The sequence below is a fragment of the Pan paniscus genome, chromosome 2 (assembly GCF_029289425.2).
Source record: "Pan paniscus chromosome 2, NHGRI_mPanPan1-v2.0_pri, whole genome shotgun sequence".
In the NCBI taxonomy this organism is placed as follows: domain Eukaryota; kingdom Metazoa; phylum Chordata; class Mammalia; order Primates; family Hominidae; genus Pan; species Pan paniscus.
In genome coordinates this window covers 124,905,607-124,922,165 of record NC_085926.1, presented here as the reverse complement: position 1 = coordinate 124,922,165, position 16,559 = coordinate 124,905,607, and the positions used below count along the sequence as shown (strand labels likewise).

Sequence of the window (16,559 nt, the reverse complement as noted above, 5' to 3'; positions counted from 1 at the left end):
CCAAAGGGGAAGGGAGGCATGTGTGCTTGGCCCTGCTGTGGGGCAGATGTGCACAGCTGCCTGGGGAACCTAGCACCCAGCTGGTGAGGCCACACCTGGTGGGGCCACTGTGAACCACCGTAGACCGCACCACCTCAGTCACATACCACTGCCTGGGCTCCGGGCTAACCTGGGGCTTGGCCAGAGTCTCCGCCACAGCCAGGCTGTCACCAGCACGGGTCCTGTGGGGACACAGGCAGCAGGGACCATCTGCCCCAGTGTCTTCCCTCAAACCCACCAGCTGCCTGGTGCCCTCTCTCCTCCATCCTGTTGTGACCTCAGTGCCACCTCCAGCTCTGACCCTAGTGCCACCCCATGGCCCTGGGCCCTCAAAGACCCACATCAGCACCTACCCCCCATCCAGCTGGTCCTGCCACCTTCTCTGGTGAAGTGACCCACCACACAAGCATAGTGTGCCCGAGGCAGCCCCTGAAACCCCAAAAGGCACAGTGCGCTTCCCAGCATCCACGGGGGCACCTCTGAGCTTTGGCCCTCCTGTTCCTTGTCCCCAGAACACCCTTCCAGCAGACCACCCAGTCCCCTGGGTTGTTCCAGCCTCCATACCCACTGCACGCTGCCAGCGCCTCCTACATCGTGGTCTCTGCTGTGGTTGGGACCACAGGCCCCATGTGCCTGTGGGGGAAGGCGACTGCCCGGTGTGGAAACTCACAAGGCCGCCCCTGCCAGGCTGGCCATGAGCCCGAGCACACACAGGACGGCATGGGGAAGCCACTGCTGCCTCCACCTTATCAATGGTGTTGCGGGGCCCGTGCCCTGGCTTAATCCTGACTGGCTTAGGGCTCTCCGTGAGTGCCCCATGGGTGGCCCTGCCAGCCACTGGGAAGCAGAAGCGATGCTTATGCACCCTCGCACACCACCAGCTCTGGGACGGCACTCATTATGCCCACAGGGCAAACAGCAGGTCGCTCCCTGCATCCTCATGGCTCGGCCCACAGTGGCCAACTACATCCAGGAGAGGCGGAAAGGGGGCGGGCACACGCTCACCAGGAAGCACAGGTATCGGCAGATTACCGTGCAGGGCCCCGTGAAGGGGACTGGGACTGCTGGCCTGGGCGGGCAGTGGCAGCACACACTCAGGCCCCACAGAGAGCAGGCATGACAGGCAGCTGGCTCTGCCCCATCCCACCAAGACTACCAGTGGGGGCACAGCAAAGACGGACCCGGTGGCCTGCCCCAGAGCACCTGCTTCATGCCCATTGACCCCACATGCTGCCGGGCACTGCCACAGGCCGCCACCAAGTCCTTCAGCAGCAGCAGAGGCGGTCCCAGAGAGTTAAGGCAGAACAACAACAGAGGCTCCACAGCCTTGCTCCCAGGCTGAAACCCAAAAGAAATCCATCCTTCTGCCACAGGAATCCACACACAGCCATGCTTACAACAGGCCTGCAAGGACTGGCAACACCATGGCCATCCAGAGTGGGCAGGATGCACAGGCATGTGTGCTTGAAACACGCAACATGAGGACATGGCATGCACCACAGCTGCCCACAGTAAGGAAGAGTCTTGCCAAGCAAAAGATGATGATTCAACCCCAGAGCCCACATAGCAGCACACGGCGTCAAAGGAGCCGGCCAGGGCGGTCACCCTGGGAAGGGAAGGACCAGGAGGGGCTGCCGGGGATGGTAGGTGCCTATGCTCTCCCGTGACACACCCCCAATGCACGCTTCCATGTGTGTCACTTCCATGTGGCGTCTGTCACAGGCTGACCATGCAGGGCACAGGACCCTCCTGCAGGCTCGGGAGTGGGCTGCATGCTGCAGGTGCAAGGGGCACATTCCCAAAGAACGCCAACAGTGCAGCACAGGCTGTACCTGGGAATGACTGTAGGCTTCAAGGACAAGTCATTGAAATCAACTCCCCTTGTCCCTCCCTCAACAACACACGAGATGAAACTCAATGGTGGGGGACAGCAGCCTCTCCACGGCTAAGGGGCTGGGGGCTCAGTCCTGCCCTGCACCTCCCTTGGGTCAGGGCTGCCTGTGGCCAGCACACTTCTTGCCCCCCGAGCTCCAGCTCTTTCAGGACGGTCTCCTACCACATCCCTGGCACAGACCCTGGACAGGGAGGCTCACTACAGACCTGAAGAGGCTCAAGCTGCCAACCCCACAGTGGGCACCTGCCACCAACTGCCTTGCACTTGCGTGGGCTGTGAGATGCCACTCAACTTCCAGAACTTACAAATTCCAAAATCCTGCCTGGGGTCCGGGGGTATGAGGGGAGTGCAAAGAGGCCTCTAAAGCATGCTGGAAGCTTCTAGAGCAGTGGGGCCTCTAGGGGGCAGGTGTTCCTTGTCCCCAGGCAGCCCAGGCACACAGCAGGTGCCCAGCTGTCTGCAGAGAGGAAGATGGCCGGGCAGAGGACACCTCCCACGCTGCGCAGGGCTCCAGAGGCTTCGCTCCAGCTCCAGGCCCCGCAGGCCACCATTCCCGAAGCTCAGGGATGGCAACTAATGCCACAGGCCTCCTAAGCACTTTAGAGACCCAGCTGCTGCAGGTCCCGCCACTGGGAACCCCTAGGAGTGCTGAAGAATGGTGGGGACCAGGAAAGCTGCAGGAGGTGCTGCAGCATGAGTCCTGAGGGCCCATGAGCACAGGGACAGGGGCCAGCCAGGCCAGGACGCACACAAGGAACTGCAGCTGCAGCCTCTGTGCAGGGACCGCCGCAGGGAGATGCTGTGATGGCTCATCAGGGGTCAGCTCCAGAAGGAACTTCAAGCCCCAAGACTCCCTGGGGTATGCCCAGATGCACCCAACATCCAGGGAAGGAAACCAAGGCCCCAGAGGATGGGGCTTCACCAGGGCCATGCCTCAGAGCCCAGGTGGGTGGCTTCCCTAAGCTACTCAAGGCCACAGTGCAGGTCCCTGGGCCACAAACTGGTGGCCAAAGGGATGCTTGAGTTGGTCCTGTTATACTCTCTTACAACGTGGATTTAATAACCAAGAGATCTCACACAAAATACAGGTTTCCAGAATCTTGAAAAACCGGGTGCTCAGGCAGTCAGGCCTACATTCCCTGAATGGGCAGGCTGGGCCTCAGCCAGGGGCTGGCTCCTTTTGCCCCGCAGCAGCAGCAGGACCAGAGCAGGGCTGGCCTCGGGTGCCCGTCAGCCGGCCCACAGGGCAAGGCTCTCCCCAGCTTCCTCTGTAGGGGGACGGCACCCGCTCTGCAGGCCGGGGCCTGTGCTCTCCCCTCCCATGGGGGTACTTGGGCTGATGCTACAGGACCCAAAACAGGGGCTGCTCCTGTGAGCTCCTGACATGGCCCGGGGTCCCCAGCTGCCACGGGAGGAGCTGGGAGCAGGGCCCAGGAAGTTCGCTGAGAGAGGCACCCCAGGGGGAGAGGCTGCCTCTGTGGGGGCAGAGCAGGTGCCAGGCAAGGCTCTGGTGAAAGGAGGGGGGACAGGGGCACCCTCAGTCAGCCCCATAGCCGAAGTTGGCAGGTCTTAAATTAATCAGCTACAATTTTACACCACAACAGTTTGACAGGAACTGGCCCGGGGCCAGCCAAGTCCCTGGAGCTCCCCAGACACTTTTTAAAGCCCGGAAAGGACTGGCCTGGGAAAGACAGGGAGTGGTCAGCCTGGCAGGCCTGCCCCTGGGTCAAGCGTGGGCTGGGGGTCCCCAGGGCCCAGCTCCAGGAGACCAAGTGAAGAAGGCAGGAGGCGGGGCCCTGTGCTCTGAGAGCACAGCCAGGCCAGCTGCCTCAGGGAAGGAGAAGCCCTATGTGAACAGGCAGGAGGGAGCCCCGGGGCCCGGCCCCTCCCAAGGCCCTGAGAGCAAGAAGGAGGCAGGGCAGCCCAGGGGCCGGGCTCAGCATGGCCCTCCTTACCCTGGCTCTGGACCCTGGACCACAGCCAGCCCCACACACAGGTTGGGTCAGCATGACAAGGAGAGACGAGGAGAAGTGAAGTTCTGCTGCCCCCGGGCCAGGCCAAGTAGAGGCCTGTGTGGCCAGCAGGGAGCAAGCATCCTTCACAGTGGAGCAAGGCCAGAGGCCTCGCACTGGAGTCTGCAGGACATAACAGAGCCGAGGCAAGCAGAGTAGGACTCGAACCCAGGCCCCAGAACAAGTGAGGGTAGATCTCCTCCTCCTGGCCCCTCACCCCAAACCCAGGGAACCCTCTGCCCATGTGGCCTGTGGTGGGAAGTTAGGCTTTGAAGGTCCCACGGTAACTAGGGAACAAGGGAGGCAGAGCGGATGGAACAGGCAGCCACCCCAAAATGCACCCACAGCAGCAGGACCCCCAGCCAGGTCGGAGGGCAGGAGCTAGCCAGACAGCCAGGGTCTTGGACTGTAACACAGGTGGGAGTGGGTGGCAAGGGGCTCCTCAGAGAGGGGGTCACTGAGGAAGGGGCCTAGCTCTCAAGGCTAGCAGAGAACTCTGCCCAGCCTCCTCCAAGGAACCGCAGAAAGGGAGGGAAGAGCCAGCAGCCCTGAGCACCTGCCTTGAGCACTCAGTTTCCCCACCTGTCAAACAGATGACAGGCTGCTATGAGGCCTCTGTAGGGTGCTGGCGCACGGTCAACACTCATCACACACCCCAGGCCACACGAGCATGCCAGGTCCGCATGGTACGAGGAGACACCAAGTCTCAGAGAGGCTGGACGGCTTGCTCAAGGCCACACAGTGGGCAGGAGAGGGCTGGGACCCACACTGACATGCAGCCATTTGCATGACATTGAGGTTCAAAAACCCTGCACGGGACATGCCCAGCTGCTGGACAGTTTGAGAGCAGGTGGATTTGGGTGAAAGAGTACAGGTGGCAGGTTCTTCACCAACATGACCGTGTCTGCATCCAGGGGGACAAAGCAGAGGCATGCCTTGCCTGGGGGGGCCTCCGAACAAAACTCAGACCCAAGTCCCCGACTGCAGACTCTGCCAGGCCAGCAACCCCTGGGCACAGCTGACCCCAGATGCTCCCAAAGGGTGCCACTCACACGTGGCCCACGGCACCCAGCCCAGACTTGTTTGGGGGTGGAGGGAGGCGGTACCCAGGATGGGTGCTGGGAGGCAGGTATGGGCACCTAGAGCCTCTGAGGAGAACTTGGGGCTCTGAGGGGTGGGGGCCCGGCCAGGGTCACCAGGAAGGAACTAGCCATGTCAGGCCATGAGGACGCAGCCTCCACCTTCCCAGCTGCACCATCCAGCAGCTGCCCACAAAGCCAGGCTCAAGGAGGCGCCTGGCCCAGGGAGCAGAGGACAGGCTCCACCCATGCCTGCCTCCCTGAGAATGGTCCTCCTTGGGACTAGGGCTGGGAAGGGGAAAATTGGGAGAAGGAATGGGGGCAGGAAGAAGGGGAAGAGTTGGTAGAATCTCAACCCAGAAGCAGCCTCTTCCCATAGATGGGCCCAAGCCCAACTCTGCAGTTCCCTGTTCTGTACCTCAGTTTCCCTCTGTGGAACTGGGGTGAGGAGGCAGGGGAGACAGGCCAACTGGCACCCAGAGGAACAGCTGTGTCCTGCTGCTCCCTCAGCAAAGCTCTGACCCAAACGGTGCCCCTGGGGCACAAGAGGGTGAGTGCCGGGCAGCAGGAACAGGGTAGGGCTAGAGGAACCTGGTCACTGGCTGGGTAACAGGCTCTGGGGCGCCCCACAAAATGTCTCTAAGCTGCTGCACTGGGCTTCCACACAAGCACAGTCCTCTGTCTGGCAAAACCCACTCCAACACCCACCCCATGCGCTCGAGAGCCCTGTGTGCCTTCCAGTGTGAGGAGAGGGAGTGCAGGCTGAGAGGACGGGAGGGGCCTCGCACCAGAGCCACAGGGTGGTACCCCACATGGGGGCCAAAAGGGAAGTCACAGCAGAGGACCCAACTCAGGGGTCAGAGGACTTTCCCCATCAGCTTCAGCCTCATAGCCACTATGAGCAGAACCAGCAGGACCCCAGGGCACCCCCACCCTGGGGGGCCTACAATCAGCAGCTGGGCCCCCACGGGCCCCAAGACCACCAGCACCCCCCGCCCCCAGCCCAGAGCCTGAACATCTGGCTTATTTCACAGAGGGAAGCTGAGGCTGCAGGGGATCCCCTCCCAGAGATCACAGAGCCAGGGAGGGGCAGGACTCCCCACCACTCCCAGGGCAACTACCATGGCAGAGATGGGAGGCCCCCTTCCTAATACTTGGCACCAGGCTGAGAGCTGCAAGCCCTGGCCAGCCCCCGGCCCAGCCCCACTCGCGGGCACACATGGGCTCAGGGGAGCTGCATCAGCACCAGCCTCTGGTGCCGGTTATGCACCCCAGGGCCCACCACTGCCCACTGGGCCTCTGGGGTGTCCAAGTATCCCCACCCTTCAGTCTCTCCGGGAGCTTCCTCCACACCAGGCCAGCCTGGTGCCCACCCCAGCCCAGGCAGCTCCCCTCCACCCACACCCTCCAGGAAGCTCTGCACTGCCTCTGTCCAGCCCACTGTTCTGGGGAAGGAAAGGAGAACCCTGAAGACCAGACAGCCATGCCTGTAGCACCTAGCCCTCCCCCTGCCACTGTGGGGCCAGCCCAGGGCTGTGTGCTGGAGCTCCTCAAGCACCAGCCAAAGACAGGCGGGGGCACTACCCTTGCCCTGCCCTTGGCCCAGTAGAGGGGCTGGGGAGAGGCAGGGCCAAGGCCTCTGGCCCGGCAGAGTGCTGAGGCAGCAGACACTGGATCTCCTAGCTGGGGAGCAGGGCCCAGAGGGGAGGGGGCCGCGCAGGCCTGCCCTCACCACCCACACACAGCAGCCTCCCCAGGAGGTCAAGTGCCCTTGGAGAGCCAGCCCCCGCCTCAGCATCCCTGGGCCCCTGCACAGGCTCCTGCGTGGTCTCAAAGTGTCCTTGCTTAGTGGGCCTGGGGCCAGTCATGGGCAGAGGCACAGAGGGGAGTGGGGCCCTTCAAGGTCACCGGGCCTAGTGTAGGGCAACATTCCCCCTGCCCCCTGTACGCCAGATCTAGCCTCCCACAGCATACAGCAGCACTGGGCCTGCCACCTGGGACGGCCTCAAGCCTTTGTTCCTGCCCCAAGCCCCCTCCTCACCCCACCCCACCCAGGCCTGACCTTGCGGATGCGGCCACTTCGCGTGCCGGCGAATACCACAGTGCGGCCCCGATAGTCATAGGCAGCCACGGCAGTCAGGCCATCATCCTTGTCCACGAACAGGGGCGTCCCCTCAATGGTGACTGTGCCCCCCAGGGGCTGGTTGAAGTCCTGCCCGCAGAAGTCGTCGTCGATCTGCAGGGGCTGTGGGAAGGGGCAGGGTGAGAGCCACTCCCCGGGCACCTTCTCCCGGAGGACTGGGCCTCCCTGGGCAGGGCTGGGAGTGCAGTTGTCTTTCTAGAGAGGTTGGGGGTAGCCCCCAGAGAAGATGTGCAGACAGAGAGGGTTTAAGACAGGAGGGAGCAGGTCACACCTGAAAGGCAGAGGGCGGGCTCCCAGCTAAGAGCACAAGAAAGCAATCAATAGCTTGAGGTTCCGGAGCAGCTGGGGGCCAGTGTGGAGGGGGCGCTGCTCCACCACCAGGCCTAAGGAGAGGGCAGGGCAGGCAGGGAAGGGATGTGGGGAGAAGTGGGGCAGATGGTCCTTGTCTGCAGCGGGTTCATTGGCGGGTGCCAGGCTGCTCAGGAGGAAGGAGCAGGGGAGGCTGGGCCAGGGCTAGGCCACATGGAATGAACAGGTGGGAGGGGGCAGTGGGGACTGTCCCCAGGGAGGAAAGAGCAGGCCCCAGCCTTGGGGCAGGGCACAAAGAGAGAGTGTGGTGGGGCTTCACCCAGGCTCTGCCCCTACAAGCCTCAGTGTCTCCATCTGTATGGTGCAGAGAAAACACGTTCCTTGAAAAGCCAAGGGGAGGGTGGACAACTGCATCTGCCAAGCACACATGGGCCCTGCCTCACACAGGCAGTGAGCGTGAGACGGAAGGGCTGAGGGGCCCTTGCAGTCCCACTCTGCCCTGAGGACAAAACCAGCATCACCCTCAGGTCAGACATGGGAGACTACAGCCAGAGAGGGCGAGGCCTTCCCCTGCGATGGCCAGCGACCCCCAGCAGCAAGCCCAGAAGGCCTGGCCTCGGGGGTCCCAGGTCTGGGCCGAGTCCCAGCCCCTTCACTTTCCACCCTAAGCAAGGCCCGTGCCCTCTGAGCCTGCCCAGGAGTGTGAACAAGATACTCCCTGAAAGGCAGCAAGATAGAGGCCCCACCCCAGCTGTGCCTTCTGATGGGTGCTGGTGGCTGTGGCTCCCTGCAGTCAGGGTCACTTTCTCTGCAAGTTATTAACTGTGGCCTGCACCATGGCACCATCAGCTCCCATTGCTGGGCAAAAGTAGAGGCCCAGCGGGCAGGTGCCACCACGGTCATGTGGGGAACACAAGCGCTCCATGGAAATGGTGTCTGGGCTCACCTGATAGGCTCTGGCCCCAGCCTCTCACTTGCTGTGTGACCCAGGGCAAGTTACCCCACCTCTCTGATCCTGTAACCTCATTTGTAGGATGGGGACAAGATGGAGCAGGCAAGCACCAGGTGTAGGACCAGGCATGTGGCTGGCACTCTGTCCAGTGTCCCACAGGGGCTGTGGACTATGCCAGCAGGGCCTCGTCACCCCATCTTCTGAGGCACAAGACAGCATCATGGCTGGGAGCAGCCTTTGGGGCTAGCACCCTGGGTCCAAACCCACTCTCTGGGGGATGGAAAAGGGCAGCCCCACCTAGCTAAGCCTTGGGGATGGCCAAGCCAAAAGCCAGGCCAGGCACACAGCAGGCACCACTGGGCGTGCATCTGACACCGATGCCGTCGTCCCTGGAGGGGATGGGGCCGCGGGAGGAGGGGCGCCCCTGCCGCACTCACCGAGTTGATGCAGCCCAGCTCCTTGTTGAGCAGCCACGGCAGGGAGAGCTTGCCCTCACCGCGGTAGCAGGACTGGATGCGCTCCTTAATCTTCTCCTTGATGGCCCTGAGCGTGAACAGGCACAGTGCTGACTCCTTGGGTGGCTTCACACGGTTCTTCTGGCCCTGGGCAAACACGGTGAACAGCACGTCCTCGTCCTCAGCCAGGCCCAGCTGGTGGGCCAGGGCACGGCCGGGCCGGCTCAGGTAGGCATCCTGCACCAGGCGGTACTCCACACCCGCCTGCTCGCAGCCAATGGGGAACTCGACGTAGGAGTAGAATTTGGGGTCGTCCACACAGAGCCGCACGATCTTGGACGTGAAGAAGTGCTCGCCGGCGGCATCAGGCGAGGTCAGCTGTGTGTCCAGCTGCAGCGTGAGGTAGTAGACAAACTGCTCGCTGCGGAAGCTGTACACATAGTAGATGTCAAAGGCCGGGAACTTGGACAGCGTGTCCGAAGGGATCTTGAGCTGTGATGACACAAACTCATCCTGGTACACGAAGCCAAACATGTCGGCATCCTCCTCGTTGGCCATGAGCCGACGGCTGGACAGTGTGGGGAAGTACTCGGACTTGCCATCGATGGGTGTGCCCACGAAGAGCTTGGCCTGGCCCTGGCCCGGTGGCCCGGCAATGAGCACGCCCGCCATGCTGCCTGCCTCCCGCACGCTGGACAGGTAGTGCTCCTTACGGTGGTGTGGCTCGCCCAGTTTGAAGAGATCGTCCAGACGCAGGAACTGGCAGATGCCCTGGGAGGCGCTGCCACAGGCCAGCAGGCGGTTAGCGGCATAGTCCAGCAGCAGCAGCTTGTTGACGTTGTCAGTACTGCCCAGGCCGTGGGGGCAGGACTGCACGCTGGGCGGCGGGTAGCACTTCTCGTTGTCCTCCACGGGGCCCGTGACGTGGGCCCGCAGCAGTGTCAGGTTCCCCGACAGCTTATAGATGCGGTTCACTGCGCCCACATACACCTCGCCTGTCTGCTCATGCACCACTAGGTGGGTGAGGCCCCAGTCGCTGGCGGAGAAGGTGCGGAAGTGGGGCTGTGAACCCCCGCCTGCCCTGGGCAAGCCTGCCTCAGCCCACATGCCCGGCAGCAGCAGCAGCAACAGCAGCAGCAGCAGCAGGAGCACCTGCAGGCTCCGCGGTGGCAGCGGCATGGCAGGCTGGGGACTTGGGCCTTGGTGCTCTGGTCCTGCTGGGGTGAGCATCATGGTGCCGGGAGCTTCAGCCCTGGGGAAGGGGCAGAAGAGGGCATGTGAATGCAGGCATGGCCCATCCCATGATATTATGATCTCCCAGTGTGAGCCCTTCCAGTGCTGGGCGTGCCCACTGCACATCCAGGAGGCAGGACCTGACCCACCAGGAGGAGCCAGGGGCAAACTGGGCACCTCCCTGGCCTGAGGCCCTATAAGCTGTGGGGTACACCAGGTATCCCCAGGACACCTGGCAAGAGGTCACTCCGTTGGCACCTGTGCCCTGCCATCACTGGCGGAGGCCAGGAACAGGAAGGCAGGTGACAAGGGCCTGAGGTGTGGAATGGGACCCCAGCTGACACCAACATCTGACACCAACCTGGAGAGCAGCCTTCACCCAGAGCCTCCCTATGCACTGGGGAGCAGGACCCTCCCCACAGCTCTGTACTCCCAGGGTGGGCACCAGCTCCCTGCCTGAGGCTGGTGGGGACATACTCCACCACCGTCCCCTACAGAAGCTTGACATAGATGGGCTTTAGTGCTCACTCCCACCTCCACAGCCCTGCCTCTCCCCCGAACACGCCCTGACAGCCCACAGCACAGGAACCACAGAGGACATGGAGGCCCAGGCCACACAGGCAGCAGTTCTCACTGTGGATAGGTGGCAGCCTGGGCTGCTCTCCGTGGGACCCCAAGCCCCATGCTGGATAAACCTTGAGACCTGCAGTCCAGAAGCCAGGCAATGTGTCCCACCCACATCCCCACCCCAGCCGACGGGTGCCCCGCCACACGGCCCCTTCCCAGGCTCCCTGGCCCACCAGCCCTGACTCTCAGCACTCTATCCAAGCCACCAGTCCTGCTCCCAGCCTCACACCCAACTCCAAGGAAAGAGGAATTCCTCCACAGGGAAGGCTGGCAGGTGCTCCCTGCACTCCACCCCTCCACAGTGACCCCTTCCCAGCCTCAGCACCCCATACCCATCCAGACCTGCGTGGCCCCCTCCTGCCTTGCTCCACATTGGGCCCTCACTTCCTGGTCACACTCACTACCAAGGTCCATTGACTCCACCCCAAACTCCACAAAATGCACACCCCTCCTTCCTGGATTGCCAGGGTACTCGGCTCCCTCCACCCACAACCACCTACAGCCAGGTCCCTATGCAGAGGCTAAGGCCACTCTTCTGACCTGCACACGAGGTCAGCGCTGCCCAGATCCTGGCGGGAGTCCCCATATCCTGTCCTGGCCTCCACTGCCTCTGGAAAAGTCTCACCACACCCTGCCTAGCAACTGGCAGCCAAGCACTGGGCTAAATCTAGACCCTGTTACTCTGTAGGCAGATGACTCTGATGGGGACACTCTCTTTTCCTAGCCTCAGTTTCCCCATTTGCAAAAGGGGCATGAAAGCTCTTTTCTCATGGATGAAAGAGGAAAGGGCACACCTGCCCACAAGGCATAGTCAGCAGTGCCACCCCCTTGGTTGTCAGTAGGGCCTGCTGCCCTGGATGTGCCTGATGTGCTGGGGCCTCTCACCCACTCCTGGCTGGAGCCGGCTACAGCAAGGCTGAGTCCTGAGTCTTGAGTTCAAGCCTCAGCCAGCCAGTTTGCACAGACCATCCCAGACACCCCTTGTATGGTCTGGCCCCATTTTACAGATGGGGAAGCTGAGGCCTGAAGATGGATGCCTTCTCCAAGTCTACCAGGGAGCTGGGCACAGTCCCATCAGCCTCTGTGCCTGGTGCCCACATGCAGTGTGGGGCTGCCTGCCCCTCCCCCAGGCCTCTGTGCCCCTGTCTCCACTCCCCGCCCTGCTCAGTCACCCTGTTCTCATCTGCAGCACAAGACTCGTGAAGGGTCTCTATTACTTATTGCTCCCATTCTCCCGGCCAGAATGGCTGCCCTGTGAGAGCAGGGCCTGGCTCTGGGTGGTTGCCACTGCATCCCCAAGCCAAGCCAGGGACCCAGGAAGACTCAATAAATCCCCGTGAGTGAGCGGATGAATGAAGGGTATGCGGAGGGCCAGCCAGGTCTGGGTGCGGCAGCCCCCCATGCTTCTTCACTCCTGCTTCACTCCCCACACACTCCCTGCCCAGCGTGTGCACAGCACACACCCACTGCTCAGGTGGGGAAACCGAGGCTCTCAGAAGCAAAGAGCTTTGGCTGGAATCCCAGAGCAGGAACTGCAGGGTGCTCCTAGCAGGCTGCCAGCTGCCTTTGCCGGACAGCGCCCCAAGAACAGCAGGGGAGGAGTCCCCACTCCCGCCCCCGCCTCAGAGCTCAAGGAAGACCCGGGAGCCAGAAAACAGGCTCCTCACAGTGGCAGTGGGGCCGGGGCTGGGAGCTGAGCACATGTGAACTCCAATGAAAACATGAATCACTCACCGTTTATCAGTTCAAAGCAGGCCTGCAATTACCAGGGGCTGGGCTCTCCCCTCCTCTGGGATAATTATACACATCTTAATGCAATTATGGGCCCTACTTTTTGTATTCAACAGGAGGGACCAGGCTAAGAAGCCACCATCCAAACTCCAGCCTGGCCCTGGGCCCACCGCCCCAAACTCCACCCTCACCCCACTGCCCCAACAAAGTCTGCTGGGAAGGGACTTGCCTGGGGTCACAGGGTTGCCGGCCAAGAAAGGGGGAGCCCCGAGCCTAGGGCTGGGTCCCTCATGGCCAGCATCTAATAAAGGCCAGTGACAATGCTTGGGCCACTTCTTCCACCTTAGGGGTATAAGACTTGGGGCTCAGATTCAAGGTCACCCAACTAGTCCCAGCAGGGCAGGGCCCAAATTTCGAGCTTCCAGAGACTGGACCAGCCAGCCAGCCTGCAGGGCTCAACTCTCATAGGCTTGGGTCTGCCTAGGAAAAAATGTATTCATTCCAAACCTGGGCCCAGGTGCCAGGGTGCCAGGGGCCCATGCCAGGGCTAGGAGGGGAGCATGGGCAGATGCTGCACTCTACCGAGGAGCAGAGCTGGCCACTGTGGCTGGGGAAAGGCCTCAAGAGAGGACCAGGTAGCCTGGGAGCTGGTGCAGGAGGGTGGGCATTCGTGGTGGGGGTGGGGGGCAGAATAGGAGGAGCAAAGGCCTGGGGTGGGAAACACTGGCTGTGCAGAGGGCAGTAGGAACAGCTGTGGCTCTCCGGCATGGCCAGAGCTGTTCTAGGCTGAGGCAGAGCCAGAGCCAGGGCAGGGGAGGCTAGACTGGCCTTGGGATGCCGATGGGGCTAGCCAGGGAGAGAGAGGCGGAGAGAGACCCCGCAGTCTGCGTGCAGGAGCCCCGGCCCAGGGGCTCCTCTCCTGGACAGGAGGGGATCGCCGCCTGGTGGAACGCCAAGCCAGCAGTGTCCCCTTCCCTTTCCTGGCCTGAGTGACACCAAAGCTCCTTCTCACCCTGAGAAACAAAGGCCCCCAAAGCCCTCCCCACAAGGAAGAGTCCAATCCCCCCAAGTCCTCCTGCGCCAGATCCTGCTATGGCTCAGGCAGGTTGGGGTGTGGGGCTGCCATCCTGCCCAGTGGCTCACAACAGCAGCCGGGGGGGAAGAGAGCTGCTCCTGGCACTCCGCCTCCCCCACAACGGGGGTCATGGGAGGTGGTCCCAGTGGTCCTGCTCCCGACCAGTCCTAGGGGATCCGGCTCTGAAGGCCTTGGAGTCCTGCTCCTGAGAAAAAGTGCCTACCTTTGCGGGCCTTCCCCTGGGGTACCCGCTCCTCCCGGCCAGCTGCTCTAAGCTGCTCTGTGCACGGGGGCCTTCCTGGGGGCTCAAAACAGGCAGGCAACGACGTTGGGGGGTCAGGAGTCCAGCAAAGGGCTGTCTGCTTTGTCCACAGGTACCTCATGTGTCCCCCACCCCCAGAGCACACACTGAGGCCACAAACCCAGGCCTCCGCCCATGCTGTCCTCTCTGCCCAAAACGCCCTTCCTGGGCCCCACCGGCACCCCCCAGGAATGGAAGCCTGGCCCTGCAGCGAATCACTGGTTCACATGCCTGCCTCTGGCAGGGGGCTGGGTGCTCCTCAAGGGCCGGGCAGCATCTTGGTGCCCCTGGTGCAGCACCTGGCCTCTGCCGCACACCCCAAGCCGCAGGAAGCCGAGGGGACCTGAGGCAAGCTCCTCAAGGGCCCGGGGAGCAGAAACTGCGCCCCATCCCTGCACCGACCCCCAAACCGGCTACGTGTGAAAGGAGATGGGGCAGCACGGAGCAGCCTGAGCCACAGGAGCCGCGCTGAGGGGACAGAGGCTCGACTACGTCCCCTCCCCCGCACACACACCCCTTTCTTTCAAGGGGCGTGGCCCCAGAACCCCACACAGAAGCCTGGGGCAAATCGCCGCCCGGGGCCGCCCCTCGGAGCCCCTCCCCTCCTTTCCAGGGCTGCACCTGGGACCTCACGCCGACTGATGGGCCTCCCTGGAGTCCCCACTCCCCATTCCCCTGGCAGCCCGGGATCGGCCCGCTGCCTCCAGCTTCGCCGCACATCAGGCCCGGGACTATCCAGGAAGCAATCGGAAGCCTCCGGGGGAAGCGGCTGACCCTGGAGAGGCCCCGAGAGGGGGAGGCCGAGGAGGCCCGAGCGGGGCGGCCTCCTGGGCGGCACCCAGAGCCCACCTCCCCGCACTCCGGGCCAGTGGGAGCGGTGGCAGCTGTGGTCGGGAAGCCGCTCCAACTTCCACCCCGCGCCCCAGGGCCGGCCGGGGACTTAGCCTGCACGACCTCCTCCGGCCCCCGCGGCCCTGCTGGGAGGCTCCGATCCCTATCCGGGCCTGGCCATCCCGTCCTCGCCCGCGGCCAGAGGTCTGAGCCGAGGTCCAGCGGCCGGGCCGGGCCTGGACACCGCAGGGGCCTCCCCGCGGGGCCGCCGCAAACTTTCTCCCCAGCCTCCGTGGAGGGGCAGCGCCCGCCCCCCGCCACCCCGGAGCTGCCGCGGGGCTCGGCGGGCCCGGCCTGGGGGCGGGGGAGGCCGCGGCGCTGGATACCGGGCCGCGGTCCCAGCCCCGCCGCACGGGGGTGCGGTCTCTCCGCGTCGGCGCCGCGACCGCGCCCGGACACACGCGGACGCCTGGGCCGGAGCCGCAGGGACACGCGGGCCGCGGACACGCGCGCCGCAGTCCCCGCGCACACCCCCTGCCTGCCGCCTCACGAGAGGGCCGCCGCCGGAGGCCGCCCCGCGCCCACCCACGGGCCGCCCGGCCCCGGACCCCAGCCCGGCCCGGCCCCCGCCCACCGTCCCGCGCCGCGGGGAAAGTTGCGCCCCGACTCACCCGCCGCCCCGGGGCGCGCCCCGCCGCCGGCCATCGCCGCGCCCAGCCGCCCGCGCCGCCGCCGCCGTCCGCCCCGCCGCGGGGCCGCCGAAGCCGCGCAGGCCGCCCAGGCCGAGGCCGCCGCCGCGCCCGGGCTCCGCTGCGTGGCCGCGCAGCCGATGCCCAGCATGAATGGGGCGCCGAGCGCCGCGCGGCTGCGGACCGGCCTCGCTCTCGCCGCCCGCGGAGCCCCGCGCCGCGCGCATGCGCCGCCCAGAGCCCGGGGGCGGGGCGGGGGCGGGGCCGGCGGCGGCCTCCAGAGGGCGCTCTGCCCCGCGCCGCGCGCCTGCAGGGGCCCACCGCGCGTCTTCAAAGGGCGATACGGCTGCCCGCCTCAACTCTCTGGGCACCGGGGCCGCGCGGGCAGTTCCGGGAGCCCCCCGCTCTCGAGCGGGCTAGCCCGCGACCCCGGGAACAGGGCCTGGCTCAGTGTGCCCAGGCTAGGAGCATGGCCTCCTTTCACGGGAGGGGAAACTGAGGCTGAAAGAGGCAATCGCAGTTCCCAGACCTTGCGGGGCCGGGTGTTCCCAGCTCTCGGCCTCGCGCGTTCCGCTCTGTCAGATGGGCGGGCACCTGCGCGGGGAGCCCGGGCGCCCCCTGCAGGCCCCAGGCTGGTGGCGCATTCCCAGCTGGGGACGCAGCCCAGGGAGGAAAGTCCCGCGGCAGAGGCGTGGCGAGACGCGAACTCCGGGTGTAGCATGGGGCAGCGGATCTGCACGGTGCGAGGTATGGGGCTGCAGAATCCAGGGTGACGGGCCAGAGCTGTCCAGGCAATACCCCCAGCCTGCATGGCAAGGCTGAGGGGCAGACACCCAGCACTCAGTTACTGTACTCACAACCGCCACTCCCAGGCAGGAGGCATCCGGGAGGGCCTCCCGGTGGACGCAACCAGGCCAAGGAAGGGGAAGCCGGCAACAGGAGCATCGATAACAGAGCAGATGGGCCAGGAAAACCCCGTCGTGGGAGGGCTGAGTCCCGGCTGGGGACTTGGCCCCCATCTGTAGCCTGAGGGGTGCGGTTTTTGCTGTGTGAATCACGTCACCCCTACAGAAGAGGAACTCTCTACGGTTCACATGGTTAACAGGGAAAGGGAAGGGACTCATACAGGGCCCAGGTGTCCCTCCGCGTCTCACCCCGCTCCTCCCTCCCCAGGAGCAGCCACAACCCT

The 16,559-nt window shown here is 64.1% G+C and overlaps 1 protein-coding gene across 2 annotated transcripts in view; it reads right to left on the bottom strand.

Moving 5' to 3' along the window:
• The window catches only part of PLXNA1 (plexin A1), a 54,275-nt gene extending 38,749 nt beyond the window's left edge, over window positions 1-15,526 (bottom strand). The window contains exons 1-3 of one of the 2 annotated variants that reach the window (XM_034957294.4): window positions 15,353-15,526; window positions 8,866-10,135; window positions 7,087-7,269 (exon numbers count right to left, since the gene is read on the bottom strand). In XM_034957294.4, coding sequence (XP_034813185.2) covers window positions 7,087-7,269; window positions 8,866-10,116 — 1,434 coding nt within the window. In that variant the 5' untranslated portion in view covers window positions 10,117-10,135; window positions 15,353-15,526. Of the gene's footprint in view, window positions 1-7,086; window positions 7,270-8,865; window positions 10,136-13,772; window positions 14,325-15,352 lie in introns of those variants that run through there. The other variant, XM_055110387.2, reaches the window with a different exon arrangement.
• Between the last annotated feature and the right edge of the window lie 1,033 nt (window positions 15,527-16,559).